Source organism: Aythya ferina, assembly GCF_964211825.1.
Source record: "Aythya ferina genome assembly, chromosome: 9".
NCBI classification, from domain to species: Eukaryota; Metazoa; Chordata; class Aves; order Anseriformes; family Anatidae; genus Aythya; species Aythya ferina.
This window is the reverse complement of record NC_140305.1, coordinates 18,507,586-18,525,973: the sequence shown is the minus strand read 5'-3', so window position 1 is coordinate 18,525,973 and position 18,388 is coordinate 18,507,586. Positions and strand designations below refer to the sequence as shown.

The following is an 18,388-nucleotide window of genomic DNA, read 5'->3' as shown; positions in this document are numbered from 1 at the left end:
GGAAAAGTCAGTGCAATGGAAACCTGGCTCAGGTTGTGATATTTGAAGAAACAAAACCCCTTCTCCCACCGTGCCTGCCCATGCCGGACATTTATCCTCTTGTCAGAGTTTAGGAGCTCTCTGTCTGCGTTGTTTTTTAAGAGCACACGAGTGCTTTCAGACAGTAAATCGACAAAGAGTGAAAATTCGATGGAAGCTAACTGAAAGCAAACTCAGTGCCTCGTTATGCTTCATGAGGTCACCAGGATGCTACGGAGTAAAGATGTCTGTTAATTGTGATGTCTGTTAATTCTGATGAAAATAGTGAATAAGAATTGTCTTACCCCAACTAAATTGTTTGTAAGGCACAGATGTTAAACTGGATAATCTGCACAACACGTTTATTGGCAAACGTTGGGCATGATTTTACTGAGTGAAATGGCTTCTGTATTTCTCCAGTTCGCTTAGCATCTCGTTGCGGCTGATCTGACTGCAAATTGACCTCTGTTGCATTTTTCTTTTAGATATTTACGGTGGGCCGCAACGTGAGCGCTGCCGAGATAATAGATACGAAGAGGTGCAAGCAGAAAATCCTTTGAGGCTGGGCACATAGCTCATCCTCGGAAGTGCTGCCCAAGGTGCAGAGAGTGTCTTTGTCAGGTTCGTGCAGGAAGAACGTGACGGGCACTAATGAATGCTGGGGCTTAACAACAGGAGCAACCTCACTGCAGAGCAGAATTGATTTGAGGTCTACTTAATATAATATAATGTAGCAGTATTAGCTGCTGCCCTATTAGCATAATTTGCTATTAAAAGTGATGTAAGGTTGACATGGTATTGAGGAATACGTGTGACTGTCTTGCCAAGTGTGGGCCAAGCACAGCTTCATCCAGAACTGCCCGATGTTAGATGACAACATGTTTTGGTGAGAGAAAATCCATGGGACAAGCTTCTGCAAGCAAAGATGTAGGGGAGAATCCTGCAAAAAAGAGAAGAGTAGCGCAAAGGATACGAGGTTTATGGCATTGTGTTGATTTTTTTGCTGTGATGCCGTAGCTGTTAAGTGTATTCCTCTGCTAGCATAATTTGCAGTGAGATGACTTTGTTGGTTGCTGGAGATTTTTGCTGCATTTCGCCATGTGGTTCACATGAATCTGTGGATCTCCCCGGCTTCTGTTGCACAGCAATTTGTTCTGTGCAGGAGACTTTAGAAGCAGCCTGGAGTACAGTGAGTGCTTGAGCGTCGGGAGTGCTTTGAAGGGATAATTGGCTTCCTTCCATTTGAGGATTTAATGGAGCACCTTTCCAGTCCTCAGCACCTCCCATCTTTTGGAGCAGCACAGTAACCCATATCTCGTGCATCACTCCAGGGAAGCTGGTTTGTAATAAATAGCAGAGTTTTCAAAGTACCTGCTCCTGAGAGCTGGCATAGCACTCTGGCTGGCTAGTCTGGAAGAGAGGAGATTGTGCTGCTGCCTGACAGCAGGGGAAGGTGACAGTGCTATACCCAAGGCTTCTGTAGTGTTTGAGGAATAGCCTCCAGTTTGTGAGTTTGTTCTGGTACTTCTCTTACTATAACACAATGGATGGGCACCCATTCTGTTCCTGCAGATACGACTCTATACAGAATTTCTGCCTTAACCTCAGGAGAAAAGACTCCTGCTCTCCTCCCACATTGCCAACATTTACACTTGGGCTTTATTACGCACTGAAGACAGCAGCAGTTCTTGTGTGTGCAGGCAGGGTGAGTTCAGGGCCTGATTCAACAGCGTACGTGTACACATGCTTAAATGTAAGCACACAATTAAGAGTTCTGTGGGAGAGGGATTTGGGAGTTGTAATAAAAAGTGAGATTAGAGATTGGGGAGATTAGAGGACGAACGGCAGGAGTGGAGTAGGAGCATAAGGCTCTCTGGGTGGTCTACTCTGTAATCCTGTAGTTTGGTAGTTTTGTGCATAATTTATTTTGGTCCTTACTCCTCAGACGGGATTGAAACCTCTGAGAAAAAAAAAGGATTCTTCTGCAAAAATACGTCTGATAAAAATACAGCCCCTAAAGGCTGATCCCTACCTACCTGTGCTGTGCTTTAAAGTGCCACGCTCACCCACGTCACGAGGGCCTGGTTGTGTCTGCTGTGCTGGATAACATAAAGCCAGGAGCGGCAGCTGGGCAGTGCAGAAGAGTTGGGCACTTCAGATCAGAAGCTTTTCTGGGTCTGCAACAAAGACGTGAGTCTGAATTCTCCAGGGCTTGCAGCTCTGCCTTCTCCTTATCATTTATCCCGGAGGACAATTCTTGTTTCCAGGTGATTGTTGAGATCCTGTTGGCGCCTGACTTGTAGAGAACTGTTCTTAATGCTGCATTTCTTATACAAAAAAAAAGAAAGAAAAAAAAAGGTTGGCAAAGATGATGAAAGACCTTCCCATCCATCCAGGAGTGGTTGGGAACATTAGGCTTGCTTTTATTACGAGAGATAATAGTGCAGCACTTCTTAAGGCTTTAGAAAGGTGTAGACAGCAAGGAACAAAATGAAAAATAGAGCAGTTTTTAATGGAAGGAATGACACCCACTGCTCGCTGCAGCCATTCAGATATTCAAAAAGTGCTAAACATCACAGCACACAAATAACAGTCAGGGAGACTGGGGAGAACTTTAACTCCGTCGTACTTTAATGATTAATTTCGCTTGTACTCATCCTCGTCCTTCAAGGTTACTCTTAATTACCAGTGTGGTAATACATGGGAACATTTTGCAATGCTAAACCATTTAAAGATAGGTATGTATGTTTGGATTTGTTTGAAGGAAATGATGTCTGTGACAGATAGAAAAAAGCAAGAATTTCTGTGCTGAGATCAGAGGCGTTCAAGACAACAAAACTCGGATTCAGACACGCACAAACCGTTTCACTTCATCGGGCTAAGCAAAGTAGGTCTGCGAGGAAGCTAATTCATGTCATGTATATAAAGCAAGTCAAATTCCAGCTACTACAAAGCTTTTACGTAAGACTTTGCTGACCCAATAGGTGGTGGAATATAAATAGATCAACAGTACACCCTTCCTTCTGCTGTTCTACCTAATCCTTCCTTGCCTTCGGGATTGAGGAGTATTTGATCTATTGAGTCTTAAATCAGATGTTCTTTCCTACAAAAAATCCCCCAAAAGCCAGGAGAATGAAAATTCAATGGTGGGAGAGTGTTCTTGTGATTTTAGAACGAGAAGCAGAATTAGGAATATACAATTGTGCTTTTTTTTTTTTTTTTAAATGTATATTAACTTCACAAAGCTGTAGCTGCATGGCCCTCTGCTTGCTCTCCGTAGCTACCCCTGCCAGGTGACTTGGCGTGAGCCTCTCCAAAAAGAGTAATTGCGTTAAACCTGCATTCATTTGCTTTCTCCTTTTCAGTAATACTCCAAATGCCCTCTTCATCCTGCCTGCAGGTCTCCAGTGCTGCTCAGAAGATGGAGCACTTTTTATTTTTAGTAACAATATCTCTCACGCTGGGATGGAAGAATCTTAAACCAATTAAACACATTAGAAGATAACAGGGTGTGTGGGTTTGGTTCAAGATCTCCATTTTCTTCACTCTGGGGTATGTCCTAGTACCAGCCTTTCTGTCCAAGATGACAGAAATAGTGTGATAAGCTGCTAACTAGGTAAGCAGTACAGCTGCTGCTTTGTCAGGTATTCTCTTGCCAAAAAATCACTGGTGATGGGTTTTGCCTTTTTGTAAAATTCCATTCCAGTTAAGTTTTATAAGCGGTCTCAGCTTTGACTTAGGAAATTGTTTTCAGATGTCTATTTCTTTGGAAAGATTTGCTTTTAAGAGCGAATCTCTTGAGCTTGAAGTGCTTTTTTTTTTTTTCCGGTAGAAGAGGATTGTGTGAGTTTGAGATTTGATGATTTGTGCTTCCCTTTTAATAATGCTTGGTTATTGGGGGGAAAAATAAAAAATAATAATAATAAAAATACACTTGTGAACTGGCTAGAGTATTCTGATCCCTTAAAATACGTCTGCATGCACATATTTTAACTCTGTGTATGTGCTCGGAATAGCAGGTGGATTTGGGTTGCTGACCTGCATGCCCTCACCGGCAGGGATGGAGTCTTCAGCTTTTTATTTATTCTTGATCTTTAATTTGACAGTCAGAATTCAAAGCATGGCGCAGGCGATCTTGGATTTACTCTTACTGGGGAAGCTCTGCTGCTCCGTTTGGCACCGCGCAGCCTCCAGCCAGCCCTGGGAGCTCCTAGCACCCACCGACAGCCACAGTGAGCAAATAGCCAGGATATTCTTCTGCAGGGGCTCATTTTTTAAAGGTAATGCAGGTTTTTGGTAATCAAGCGCCCAATTTGCTGAATTACTGTCCTGCTAATAGCCAAGAGTGTTTGCATCGCAGGGGCTTGTGAAGATAAATGAACTCGTCGGCGAGATGCTCAGATTGTCTCATTTGTTATTTTTCTCTCGTACGTGGCATTTGATAGATGGCACGCTGCTTTCTATGCAAATAGCTTCACCCTGGCTAGTTTCTGTGTTTGTCTGTGGGAAGATGTATCTAAAAATGGAGGCCTTTTTGACGGTTTCAATTACAGTTGGGGCGGTTCCATCCTGCAGGTTGTGTTGGCTGGGGACTTCGATTTTTCCAGCCAGAACCACACGAAGTGCCCAGCCCAGCTGCAGGTTCTTTTTGCTGTGCTGCTGCTCCTTTCCTCTCTCTGTCTTGCTGCCTCCAGCCCCTTTGCTTCGGTACTTGGGGAGATTTTTCAACTTGCAAGCTTTCTGCCAGGAGATGGAGGTGGCATACAGGGCTCTCTGGGGGCTCTGCCTTCTCCCCTGTCCCTCCTGGGTTAATCCCAGACTGAGTAGTAGATAATGTGTGTTTTAGAACAAGTTGGAAGGACACAAGCAGCCTGTGCCACGCTCCCTTTTCCCACCCAAGTCGTTCCTACACCATGGAAGCTGTAGGGCCGTGCCTGTGTGCACACACCCCTACCTTTCCCCCCTTTCCCTTTTGGTAGGACATGGGAAATGTGGCCAACCTTCAGGAAGGACAAGGTTCTTCACGCCTTTTCAGAAGCAGCCATCTTCCCTTCCCTCCTCCACGCAGAGAATTTTAAAACAAACGCTACCCTGTAACCCGAAATTTGCTGAAGCATCTGTTTCTTCCCTGGAGTTCTGGAGAAAAAAAAAAAAAAATTTTGATCAATGTCAAGAGTCTGCCTGGAAACTGCGTATGCTGGAGAATGAATTCACTGTGCATATCTCACAGCTCCTATTTATACCTCTGTGGAGGTCCGTGTTGTCCTCATCTGCTCCTCTGCCTTCCCAGTCAGCTCCTTGAGCCTTCTCTCCTTTTCCCAGATAGTTCCCGGTGCCTCATCCGATGCAGCGATGGGCTGCAGAGCACGAGGCTGTGACGGGGCTGACCGAAGGCTCTGCCCTGCTCAGAAAGGCACTGGGCAGGCGTGCGGGCTCCTTGCTCTGCCATGTAAATATCTGAGTTATGTTACAGGGTAGCCTTAAGGTTATCACTGATTGTCCCTTGGAAGAGGTGAGTGTTTCATGGTCGTCTGTAATCATCACGAGCTGAATTCCCTGAGCTGGGCTTTCTGAAGGCTGGCACAGCCTCACGTGCTGAGAGCGAAACGAGAGTGTCCCTGCACTCAGTGCTCAGCAGCTGAAGAATTCCCCTGAGTGGCTGTTACCAGGTCAGCAGCCATAGCACAACCCTTGGTGTTCATATTTTTAAGTCAAAAAAATCAGTGCGATCAGGTATTATTCTTTTTTTCAAATGTTAAATAGGAAGCACTTCTTTTTCTAGCTGGAGAACATTTGTTTGCGTGGGATTTTGGTGTTGTTAGCAGTGCTCTTGCTTCCCTGCAGCACAGGGACATCGTCTTTATCCTTTCGAAGCGCCGAAAAATGATAAATGAGGTTAACAAGCTTCAGTCCAAGTGAGAACCGAAGCTGTGACTGTACAGCTCTCAGTGCATTAATTCTGGTCAAGGGTTGGTTTGTTCATTTATTTCCTCCATGTCTGTTCTCCCCGGCCTCCTGAGAATTGGGAAATGCTCCTGGAGCTCAGCTGGAGCAGCCTTTTTTAGGGCTTCAGCAAGAACACTGGGCACGGCATTTGGGAGCGTGGATACCTTGTTTTCCTTAATTGCTTCCCAATCAGAAACTGGATGAATCTTCGGGATGCGGAAACGGGGAAAATCCTCTGGCAAGGAACAGAAGATCTGTCTGTACCTGGAGTGGAGCACGAAGGTAACTGCGTGGCCTCACTGTGCACCTGGGGGCTGGGCCGTGCTGCACTAAAGAGATGCAGACTTTTCTCCATATAACGGGGCAGGGTTTGGTCAAAGTACAGGTCCAAAGGAAAAGCAGTGTGGAAGAAACATACACAGTTTGTGCCTTTTCTGGCCACAGCTGACCTAATATTCTGCACTAAATTTGCCCTCTGCTTTAAAATGGCACACATGTTGCATTGGCTCTGCTCTGCTGTCCCCTGTGATTCCAAGGCAGCCTCTTCCCTGTCCTTTCTGTCCTTGCCATGTGGCAGAGGACTCCACTGTCCCTTACACATCCCCTTTGTGACACAGCACTGTGAAGGTAACGTCCCTTGCCAAGAGCTTTGTTTTGGCTCTGCAAAGTCTGACCTCACCGAATTAATTTGAAGACTTTGCTATTAAGTGAGTGTCATGCAGCTGATCTCCAGCAAGTGGAGTCAACTTGATCATTTAATTGTGATGCTGGCATCGACATGTTTTTGGTTAAACATCAAGGATTGAGTTCTGTATTGCAGTCCTAAGACTTACCCATCCCATAAATGGGGAAATCGTTGTGTCTGAAGGAAACAGCCAGCTTACTGTGCTGCCCAGGGAACAGACAGAAGATCTGTAGCAAAAGACTGTGAGTCCAATGATATACTTGGTTTTAAAATGGGATTAAAGCACAAGAGAAACAAGTTGCCTTCTCCTCATTTGGTCCCCAGTCACCATTCACCTGCTTTATGGAGAGAGTTCACTTTTAGGACCAGGAGTAGGTTGCCCCAGCTTAAGGGGAGGACCTGATGCTGGGAATGGAGGAGGCGAGTCAGAGCTAGGGGAAGGCCAAGCCGTGACTCTGTGATCACAAACAGCATTTTCCAAGCTTTGTCTCCTTCAGCCTTGCTAACCCGTGCTCCCAATATCGTGCCACTGCTAGCAGCAAACAGTCCTGTCAATAGCAAACAGGCCTTAACAGATACTTCCTCACACCCACCAAGGTGCCTATATTAAAGAAAAACATTCCAGCACTTTAAATACAGCTGTAGTAAAGCAACTTCCAAAAGAAATGCAATAATTCATCAGTGTAAATTTCTTGAACTGTGGCTCAGTGGTACTTTGCCTTCTTCAAACACTTGTAGTGTTTGGCGTGCTACAGCACCTGACAGCACACCCAGGAGAACCGAGGGATCAGGCTTTCAAAAGCAGAAGAAAATCAGCCAAAAATATTCCCGTTCTTCCCAGATTTGGTGCTGCAAAAGCTTCACGTGGACACGTGGCTCGTCTTTGAAGCCTCTTCTCTCTGTCTCAACAGACCGACACTGCCTGGATTCAGTGAGAGCCACAGGACGATGTGCTTTGGGGCAGCTGGAGCTGTGCTCATGAGTGTTGGTGGTGTTGCCCCATTTCCCATCGTCTTTCTCACTTTGGCAAGTCAGATCGGCCTCACCACGTCTCAGATTTTCCTCACACATAAAACAGGAACACTCCCCTCCATCAGAGGAGCTTGGGGAATTAATTAAAGCATATTCTGGCGTGAGATTAATGCCCGTTGTACAAGGAATTGTCCAGACCTTATCTGGTGTGCGGTTCGGTCATCCATCTAAAAGATGAACGACTAAACTTGAGCAGGTGCAGAGAAGAGCTGTTAGGTAAAGCCACTGGAAAAAAATTAAGGGTGGGAGGGTGGTCCTCCTTTGGAAAAGAGAGGAAAAAAAGCCATTCTTGTATAGCTTAGCAAGGAAAGAAGGCTGAGATGGCTCGTGTGTGTGTTCTGGGGCCTTTCAGGGCACATAGCAAGCAATCACGTAGAGAGCAGAGTGAATAAAAGATAATTAATTTAAGTGTGATTTTTATTTAAGTACAAGTTTCTTTAAAAGCTAACTCTTAAATTCCAAATCATGATGCTCTGTTAATACCCAAACTTACTGCTTAGATGAAATTAAAAGAATATTAATGCGGAATTAGATTGCGGCTGAAGCTTTAGTGTTAACCCACTGGAAGTGGTGCAGATCACTGCCTGAGAACCTGGAGGTGGAATTTACCAACCAGCTAAATCAGCTTCTGCTAGCAGGAGATTTACCATACACCCAGTTAGCTCACTGTGTGTTCGGTGCCCTGGCAGGCAATCTGGGAGCTGGGAAAGAGCAAAGTTTCTTCTCTTCCAGTACATAAACAAAGCGAGGTGCAAGCAGCTGACATCCAGCACTTGTAAAGTCCCCAGAATTGTTGCCAGTCCCCACAGTCCCTTCCATTCAGAAAATACAAGTCATCCTTTCATTGTCTAAGAAAAGATGCAGTTTTAAGTACATGTTTGGATGAACCAGCTTTTTTTTTTTTTTTTTTAACATATCCCAAATATATCACATAGTTTTATTAAACTATGAGAAAACATAACAATACCGATGGCTTAATTGAATTTCAGTTTTTGACTAAACACTGTTTGGCCCCAAATGAGTAGTTTAGTAAATCAGAAATGTGTCAGCCATCACCTTCTTACAGAGGTAAGTGTCAGAATTAAGAACCCGAATTAGTATGTTAGCTATATAAAAGCTTTAAGAAACATGCAGGTATAATAAATACATCCTCTGGTTAAAAACTAACAGGAGAACATTTAGGATAAAGTCTGTGCTTACCTGCATTTCGGTGCGTTTTGATGGTCCTAGCTGATGAGCATCAAACTTCTTTCTCTTCTATCTTTTTAACAGAAAAGAAGAGGTACAAAAGTAAAAAGTGTTTAAAATAAATAAATGAAAACTCTCAGCTTGGTGGTATAAATATCAATTAAAATCTCTTAGATCGCGGCCTTAGAGACAACACAGTCCTACTTTTATTAAAAGTAACCTTTTATTTTGCAGTTTTACAATATTAAAGCAAACCTTCCCAGCAGTTTGTCTCGGGGATGAAAGAAATGTAATTACTAAATTGCAGAATAGTTTTAACAAGTCATTTTGCACTTAACTGCAAAGGGATGTTTGTTCACAACAGGCTGGAGTCTGTACTTGTGAGGGCAGTCAAGGATGGTGCCATGCAGATTTCCAGGCTGAAAAAAAAAAAAAAAAGGCTAAAAATAATTAGAGCGCTTTACATTTAAAACTCTTCTCTTGCACTTTTAACTTTATTTATTTATTTATTTATTTTTATTTTGGCAAGCCATGGACTGTGTACTTTACTTCTCCATGGGATAGGACAGTAGCTTGCATTCCCTTGCCCTCCAGCAATCTAGATGGCTCTCATAGCAAGGTCCTGCTCCAGCAGACTGTTTCACATCAGGTGGATATGCCAGGGGTTTGGAGGACTCTTACTTTTATTAAACAGCAGCCTGCTGTCTGCTCACGGACGTTTTGATAGGCTTCCCATTTCGGACTAGTTTGGCACATAAAGCACGTACCAGCTGTATTCCCTCCCCTCTTTATTTTTAATAAATCGACACGAAACACTTTCTGCTACGCAGGAAGGATTATGTACAGTCACACCACTTAAGTATGACAGGCTTGGGAGATTTTTACTATACTGGTTCCCCCACTCCCAACCTTATTTGTCTGATTTGGACCTTTCAGCATACGAATCTGTGCTGCAAACTGCCCCTCCTCTTACTCCTTCACCTCTAAAAAAAAAAACCATGAAATATCTAACAGGTACAGTTGTCTCACCTGTTGCAAGAGCACAGATAACTCAGATTTGCCTCTCTCAAACCATGTGGTTTGCTGCTGACTTTTCTGCCTGTGTGAGGCTCAATGCTCAGGGAAGAGGCGTTTCGTGTACTTGTACAGGATGACGTCCTAGAGCTACGAGAGGTGGCTGGAACAGTGCTGCCGGGCTGAGGAATAGCTGCTTGTGGTTTGCTGGGGATGCACAGCCTGAAAGGGAAGAAGAAGTGAGAAGGACTAACATGCCTGTGTACAAACAGGCTGCATGTGACCTTCAGCATGTTCCCTACAGTAAAAATTCAAGTTGCATCTCGATGTTTTGACTTGAAGAACCGTGTTTTTAGTGACAGAGTTAAGAACTAGCCGTTTGAGAAATCAGTGTTTTATTCCTGGTTGTGTTACAAGGTTCATTCCTGGCTCTGGGCATTCCTGGCTTAGATTTCACACCTGCAAATGTAAAAACAAAGTAGGGAGAGTCCTTTGTGCTCGCTTGTCTCCTACTACTATGATCTTGTACTGCACTAATCGCTGTTTCAGTGTATTCTCTAACAGCACCCGAAGCAGCTGGGGTTGTTTTATTGTGTCCAAATAACACTTGTTTATCTGTTTGACAGCTCGAGTTCCTAAAAAAATCCTGAAATGCAAAGCGGTGTCTCGGGAGTTAAACTTCTCCTCAGCAGAACAAATGGAAAAATTCCGCCTGGAACAGAAAGTTTATTTCAAAGGGCAGTGTCTAGAAGGTATGTGTCTGCTCTGCGTGCAGCCCTGCTGCAGCACAGGGGGTGAACCCCAGCGTGGCGGGGATTAGAGGAACGAAACCGGGTTGAACGCAGTCATTTTAATTTTTCAGAGTGGCCCTGAAGCACTCATCTTGTCAGGACTAATGGGCCGCAGCATTAGGGATAGCATTTCATAAGTGTATTAACACTTTGTTATGTAAGCAAAAAATCTGGGTAATCATGCCTCAGGGCATAAATCCACCGCAGGCTGCCTGAGGCTAGGAAACGGGTTATTTTAGTGTCACCCATCGTGGGGATTCATGCATCTTCCTCAGCAGCACCTTGTGCTGGCCTCTGCCAGGCTGGAGGCTGGGCTAAAGGAGCCTCTGGTTCGCTGTGGTCGCAGCCGTGCCCCTGGGTGTTCGCTGCCTGCGTCTCAGCCTCATCTCCCTGGCTGCGGTATTACTCCTAATCTGGGGGAAGGAGGGGCAGAGAAACATTGAGCTCCTTGTCTTTGGGGCAACCAGTTGGACGCTTCGTCTGAACTGGATCCGCAGGATGTCTGCAAGAGCGGGGGGGATGTGATTTCCCTGCTCCCGATGAGGTGCGATGGAATTTCCATCGGATGCTAAGGAAGCGGCGTGAGTTTATCGCTTCCATCAGCTCATACAGAAAGGGAGTAGCTGCATTAAGAGGAGGGCAGGGTTCAGTGCATTTTAAGTCGTAATGTAAAATGAAAACTTACAAAGTAATGTAAATGTAAAACGTTGGCAGCACTGCAAGACAGATTAGGGAGTTCCCCAGCCTGTCAGGTGAAAAGCAAAAGGACCATTTATGGATTTTTTTTTTTTTCTTCTTTCAAATGCCTCTGAATCTTCTTTTTTACTTTGCAGAATGGTTCTTTGAATTTGGTTTTGTGATTCCTAACTCCACAAACACTTGGCAGTCCTTGATAGAGGCAGCACCTGAATCACAGATGATGCCAGCTAACGTTTTAACGTGAGTGCCTTGGGCTTACAGAACCTGAGAGCAGGCAAAGAAAAAACAGTGCATGACATTTCCTTGGGGGCCACAGTGGGAATGGAGAGAGGGAGCTGCTACCAGCTCTGAGTCACCCTCGCTGCTATTAGCTTCTGAGAGATAAAAGGGGCGAAGCCAACCTCATTACCTGCTTTCCCATAGGTCCAATTTGCATTAATATAGCAATAAAAGTTTGGAGAAACTGGAACTGATCCTTTATTAGAGCTGCTTTATTTTTTTTTTTGAAAGGTGATCTGTGAAAAAAAGGTGATCTGTGGTTTAAAAATGCTTTGCAGCTTAGTGCCCCTCACATCCAAATGGGCAAACAAAAATAGATATTTGGACCACTTACAAATCCAGCTACTGGTGACTGAATCCTGTCCAAGGTGGGTGTTTTTCAGGCAGAATGTCACCCATGGGAGCTGCTCAACTGTTTGTTCCATCCCTGTACCATTTTGTCAAGCTTCGTGTCCTTACATTTGAGTGTAATCTATGCATTTAGTCCTGTGGAGTGGCATCTGAGGTTAAAATACCCTTAACAGGTAGGAAGCAGGCACTTTACAGTAATCCATGATGGGATTCACACACTTCCCTCATAAACGCCTCGTCCTGGCTGCAGTTTGCATGTTGACTTCTGAGCCTTCCTCTAGGACTTGGATCAGAATAACGCGTGCTGGGCAGTGCTCTGACTGGGAACAGCAGGGCACGAGGTTTGCTGAGGTGAGGGAAAAGTGAGATGAAGGAAAAGGCTCCTTGAGGGAAGCCCCTGGGAAGCTGTAATCACAGACAAAAGGCCACCCTCCCTGCCGTGGCTGATGCGGTGCTAGATGGGTGCTGGCACGCACGCAAGGAGCACGTTGCCAGCAGAGACAGAAGGGTACAGGAATCCTTGTGCCAACCCGAGGCAGATAGAGAGCAGCTCGTCTCACCACAAGGTCACCGTGTCCTCTGGAAGACCTCCCTCCCTCTCCAGCGTTTTCCCTCTTGTTCCATCTGGAGGAGAGCCAGTGGTGTAGGGAAGGCACTGGGATGGGAAACGCCATCACTGATCGCTACTCGCAGCACGTTTCAAAGAGATAGCGGGCTCAGAGGGAAGCCTTGGTGTTAGGCTCGTGCTCCTGGCCGCACGCTGCTCAAGGAACTTGGAGGTGCCACACACATCCTTGGCTCCCAGGGCCGGTGGCATTTATTCAGAACAGGAGGTGCCAGGTCAGGAACCAGAGGGAAGAAACAAAGACATCTGACAATTGGTACCGACTGTCTCAGGAAACCACGTCATTTTTCGGGACTGGGAGGATTTTCCAGGGTCCCATTCTTTCCCTGGAGACTCTCCAGGCTGTCCAGCAGCGTAGGGATGGGGGGATCCACATGGGAACGCAGTGGAGAAATCCTTCACCCTGATGGCCACAGGATCAGGACACAGCGCTCACTGCACGGGGCTCTAAACTAGAGGAAGTGTTGTGGGGAGCAAGATGTCAGCCTGGGTTTGTGGTAGCATTGACAGAAACAGCCGGTTTTTACTTTCTTTATGCTCTTCTAACACCTCTTCTCTCTCCCCTTCTCCTTCCGCAGTGGTAATGTTATTATAGAAACCAAATTCTACGACGACGACCTTCTTGTAAGCACTTCCAGAGTGAGACTTTTCTACGTTTGAGATGGGGCTTTTTGGAGCTGTTTTAGTTTTCCTCCATGCAGTTCTTGGTGCAGAACCTCCTGACTATCCAGTGGAAGACACTCCTGTAGGCAGTGACCCTGGGGACCAGCTCAACGTGGGTTGTGACCTTTGCCCATCGTTATTTTGCTTTCTTCTCTGACAAGACCAGACCAAACCCTCAGAGACGGGACCATCTGCTCGGCGGCGCGGTGGGGAATTGAGGCTGTCTCTGAAAATGGGCAAACGGTGGTCGTGCAGAACCAATACTGTAAATTATGTTAGTTTTATCCTTTGTACTTCTCTGGATCCCGGTATAACCTCCCATTTCTACTCACACCCAACTCTCAACGCGTTTCGTTCAGCGGGGGGGGGGAGGGCGTTAAGTTACCCTTTTCCTCCTTTTCCATTTTCTCATGTTGTAGGTTTTTATCCTTTCACTGGATTTCTGTGTAACTGGTCCACACTTCCTCTTACCCCGAACTTGTAAAATAGACTGTGATATCACCTAATGTAATTAAAACAAATTTCTCAATTAAAACATTCCTACCGTCCAAAGAAGGGAAGAAAGGTTGGTGCCGTGCGTTTTTTCACACGCAAACTCTTCCCACCCCAGCCAGCAGCAGAGCAGAGCTTTCCACGCCCCTGCTTCTCCCCCAGCCCCCGTGGCCTCGTTAAATTGCGTTTCCCACAGCCGAGCAGGCAGGAGAAGCTTCACAACTGCCGTGACCACGGGCAGGTCTCCTCCCTGGTCTCATTTATTTCCTTTAGTCCCTCGGGGCAGTTTGTCCCTTTTGCACAGCCATGGGTTTCTTGAGTAGCAAAGTTGTTTGGCTTCCCAAGCTCCTGGGGACACTCAGACCTCCAGAAAATCCGTATTCCCCTGAGCCTGCCTGCGTTGGTGCTGCGCTGGGCTCTGCTCCCCAAAACACATCTGTGGCTGCAGCTGCTGATGCCAACAGCCCCCTGCGTGCAGGACTTTAATGGCACGTGGAAACACTTTTGCTCCTCCAGGCTTCACGAAACACGCTGCTCCTCTTCCCCGTTGTCCCGTTATTCATCCTAACAAGCATAAATCTTGGGAAGCGTGTGTCTTCAGCCCCTGCTCTCAAACCTCACAGGTAGCTTTGTGATCACACAACACCTCGGTCAGCCTGACCGGCTGGGCTTGAGCTTCTCGAGGGAGTCACAGGGGGATTCAGGGCACGTTTCAGACCCGCATTCAGCCGCTGGCTGGCTGGGGGAGGGAGTTAAAAGCAGACTTAATTTTTTAAGGTGACTTGAGGGCATCCAAAACGCTGATAAACCCAAAAGCTCGGCTACCTCCGAGCCTCGGCTCGCAGCCCTGGCGCACGGCCGCCCCCCGGTGGCTCCGCTGGAAGCAGCCGCCGCTGATCCCGGCCCAGGCTCTCCCAGTTCGCCCCAGCACCTCCCAGTGCCTCCCAGTGCGTGGTATCGCAGCAAATTCACAGCGAAGGAACCAGGGAGGGGCTGGAAGGGGCTGGAGCCGAGCACACGGGGCTGTGCAGGGTGCGGATGACCCCAGGGGCTGCAGAGCATCCTAGGCGCACCGTGAGCTTCTGGAGGAGTTGGCCACCACCTGGGACCTGCTCTGATGTCCCCTCCTTGTCACGCGCAGCGATTCCGCCTTTCATTTCCAAAAAATTCCCACCTGGAACTGGCACCTCAGGGGCAGGGATGCTCCCTGCAGCCCGCACCCACACACGGGGACAGTTTAGGGGGATCAGGACCCAGCTGGACCACGCGAGGAGCCCCTCACCACGCAGGAACCTCCCCAACTTTCTGCACCCGCTGCCTCCAGGTGCTCGCCGTGCCCGTCACCACCCGACGAGGAGCAGGAACCGTCCGTATGTTTCCTCCCAGCCTGGCCACCGCAGCTCCCGCAGAGGAGGCGAGCACCTTCCAGCCGCCGGCACGCACGAGGCATCGGCTCCTGCGAGCGCCGCGGGGCAGGGAACGTGCCGGGGAGGCGGCGGCCCCCCACGTCGGCACGGGCAGGGGGTGACACGCAAAAGGCTTCATCCCTAAGGGAGCTCCGGGCTCGGTTTCGGGGGGCCATCACGCCCACCACCCCCATCGCCAGCCACCCAGGGAGGCTCCGGCAGAGCCAGGCGCAGGCTGGGGTTGGCGAGGTGCCCCGATGTAACTCGGGCGGGTGAGCAGAGCCTCCCGAACGTGGCTAATTGCCTGATTCACCGGGATTACCCGCCAACAAAAGGCGCACAAACAGCCCAGGGCCACGTTACGCACGGTGCCTGCGTTGCTACTCTTACCTGCCGCGGGAGCAGGCCGGCACGGGCAGTGCGTGCAGGCTGGGAAGGTTCGGGTCCCCCAGCCAAAGGCCCTGCTTTCAGCCCAAAGTGCCCCATTTCTGCCCTGGAGAAGCCCCATTTGCCACCATCCCAGTGCTGGGGGACCTGGGTGGGATCCCCTTTTGGGGCTCAGTGCCCAGCTCACCCCTTCCCGTGGCCAGGCACGTGCCTGTCACAGCTGGAGCAGCCTCTGACCTCCCAAAAGGGGCCGAGGCACCGCTGCTCCCCCAGCACCCTGGGGTAAATGGGATTTCACCCAGGCGCAGGGTGAATCCTGCACCCCCTGACCCTTCACCACCTCCTCGCAGGGAACTCCCCGGCACGGAGCAGGGGCACCGGGGGCTTCATCCTGCCTGCTCCGGGCTGGCAGATACACCACGGGGTCCCGAGGGCTACGTGGTGTGGGATTTAGGCAGGCAAACCCCACAGCTCCGGGGCTACCGAAAGCAGGAGGTGGCCACACCAAGCTCCCTGCCTGCCCCACAGCCCCCCACGTCCCAAATATCCCATTGTGCCAGCGGCCAGACCTCGGTGCCACTGCCCCAGGGGACACAGGGCTGTCCCCAAGGGCCGCTGCGGTGACACCCGTGGGATCGCGGTGCTGCCTGGCTTCCCCGGGCAGCGGCACTAGGTGGTGCTGCAATATCACCGATATCGCCCCATTTTGCGCAACGCCTGCTCTGCTCTGCGCTGCCTGCCGAGCACCTTGGGCGCCGTCTCGGGGCGTCACAGCGGCTGGGGACATCGGGAGAGCCACCAGGAGGACGGCCCCCAGTGGCAGGTAGGTGTTGGGGTCACCCAGGGTGGGATCTGCCCCGGGGGGAGCAGTATTTGAGCTGGGTATGACCAGAGACAACCCAAGGGGACAGCGCTTGGTGGCCTTGGGACGGGGACTGTCCCCCATCCTGGGGGATGCAAGGCTGGGAGCAGGGTTTGGTTCTCCAGGGGTCCTTGTTCCTGGTCAGGGCAGGGTGGTTGACTCGCTGTGGGTTGTCCTCCTTGGGGACAGGGTCCCCAGAGCCCTCCCGGTGCCCTGGGGAGGACGAGCTCAGCTCGGGCAGGGAGCAGTCGGCACGGGGAGGGCTGGCAGCAGGGCACCGCATCCAGCTGGGCCTCCTCAGGGTCCTGCACCACGGCTCCCATGGCTCGGGGCCCATGGGGTACACAGCAGGTGGGGATGGGACAGGAACCAGATCCCCCACACCTGCCCTACAGCATGGGCTGGGCTCTCCCCCCTGCACCAGGCAGCACCTGTGAGCCATTACGAGGCACTTCTTGGCTAATTGGGATGGGCTGGGACCGGCCACGAGCCCCACACTTCCTCAGCCCCCTTCCTCCAAAAGAGGCTGCTCCCCAGGAACACCTCACGCCCCAGGCCAGGTGGTGATCGTTCCACAGGAGCAACAACTTGGCGGTGTTTATTTTCAACAGCAACACCTCAAAATCCCTTCTGGTTGTGTGATCTCGAGGAGCCGTGCCCGGAGGGCAGCCGCGCTTGGCAGACTCTGAAGCAGACGCCAGAGATCCGCTCCTCCCAGACACAGACCGCACCAGGAACCCCGGCCCGTGTCTAGAGCGGGGCCCAAGGCAGGCAGGGTCTCCACCGACCCCACAGGGGGCTCCAGATCTCACGGAGCGTTGTCAAGATGCAGCACGAGGTGGCTGAAAGCGTTTGGATGAGGCTAAATGAAAGCTACGGCTGGGCACGTGCCAGGCTCGAGTGGATTAAACGGGCCCTAACCTCCGACGGGCTGCAGATGGATCTCCTGGTGCAGACCCCATCCAGCTGCCCGCAGGCGTTGGGCTCAGCCCCGTGGCTGTGTTGGTGTCACGGCTCCATCGGTGTATGGCATCGGGCTGACCGTGATGTCTCTCTCCATCCACCCCGCTGCAGTCGGGCGCCGCTGCTCCAGCAGAGTCCATGGTCAAGGCGGTCACACATATGCGTGGCAAGGCCCTGAGCCCTCACAGGGTCATCAAGGCAACTGGCAGCCCTCACGATGTCCCTAATGATGCCTTCAGCCTCCGTCCTTCCCTTCAGGAGCCTCCAGGACCAGTGTGATCTCAGGCCTGGCTGCCACCACATGGCTCGTGTGGAGGCCCAGGTGAGGGGCTGGCTCCACACACCCTGCACGAGGCACGTGGTGGCTTCTTCACCTCTGGTCACACAGCTTCTGGCCACGGTGGCCATCACCTCGACGAGGACACGCTGCTTCTGAGCGCCACAGGAGGGGAGGTGGCCCCGAGGGACGTTCCAGGGTAGAGGCCGGCTCATGGCTGAGACCATCCCAAAACATCTTCGGAGGCTCCCTCAGCCTCAACGACCCACAGGAGCCTCCTGCAGCCCAACGGGACGTGGATTCCCCATCCCAAGGGGCTCCAAGTGCCTCATCCCTTCAAATTTGCCTCATCCCTTCCGATTTGGGCTCAAAGCCCAGGATTTTGGTGCCGGGGAGGCCGGGAGCCCCCTCCCAGCCTCATGTTCTCCCCAGGACCCACAGACCCCCACCCGCACCCCCCGGGGGCAGCCCCGCCACTGAGGGCACCCCGGAGCCCCCCGCCCTTTATAGCCCTCGGTGGGACCCGGCTGCCCCTGATTGGCTGGTGCAGTTGACAGGGATTGGCTCGGAGCAGCCCCCCACCCTGCGATTGGTCAGCCTGCTGCCACGGGAGGCTCAGCCAGGTGGTGGCGCGCGGTTGGCTGGGGGCTCCCGGCTACAGCCTGCGATTGGCCGGGCTTGGGTGCTGCTTGGCTGCGATTGGTGGAGGG

At 50.0% G+C, this 18,388-nt stretch overlaps 1 protein-coding gene and 1 long non-coding RNA gene across 2 annotated transcripts in view; both read left to right on the top strand.

Moving 5' to 3' along the window:
- The window catches only part of PDE6D (phosphodiesterase 6D), a 36,128-nt gene extending 22,273 nt beyond the window's left edge, over window positions 1–13,855 (top strand). The window contains exons 2-5 of the mRNA XM_084528889.1: window positions 6,158–6,246; window positions 10,510–10,635; window positions 11,508–11,613; window positions 13,207–13,855. Of these exons, the coding sequence (XP_084385015.1) occupies window positions 6,158–6,246; window positions 10,510–10,635; window positions 11,508–11,613; window positions 13,207–13,288 (403 nt within the window). The 3' untranslated portion in view covers window positions 13,289–13,855. The remainder of the gene's footprint in view (window positions 1–6,157; window positions 6,247–10,509; window positions 10,636–11,507; window positions 11,614–13,206) is intronic.
- Window positions 13,856–15,334: 1,479 nt separating this feature from the next.
- LOC311441760 lies at window positions 15,335–18,005 on the top strand. Its single transcript, XR_014696202.1, has 2 exons — window positions 15,335–16,399; window positions 17,050–18,005. It is a non-coding gene; the product is annotated as an uncharacterized lncRNA (long non-coding RNA).
- Window positions 18,006–18,388: the final 383 nt, after the last annotated feature.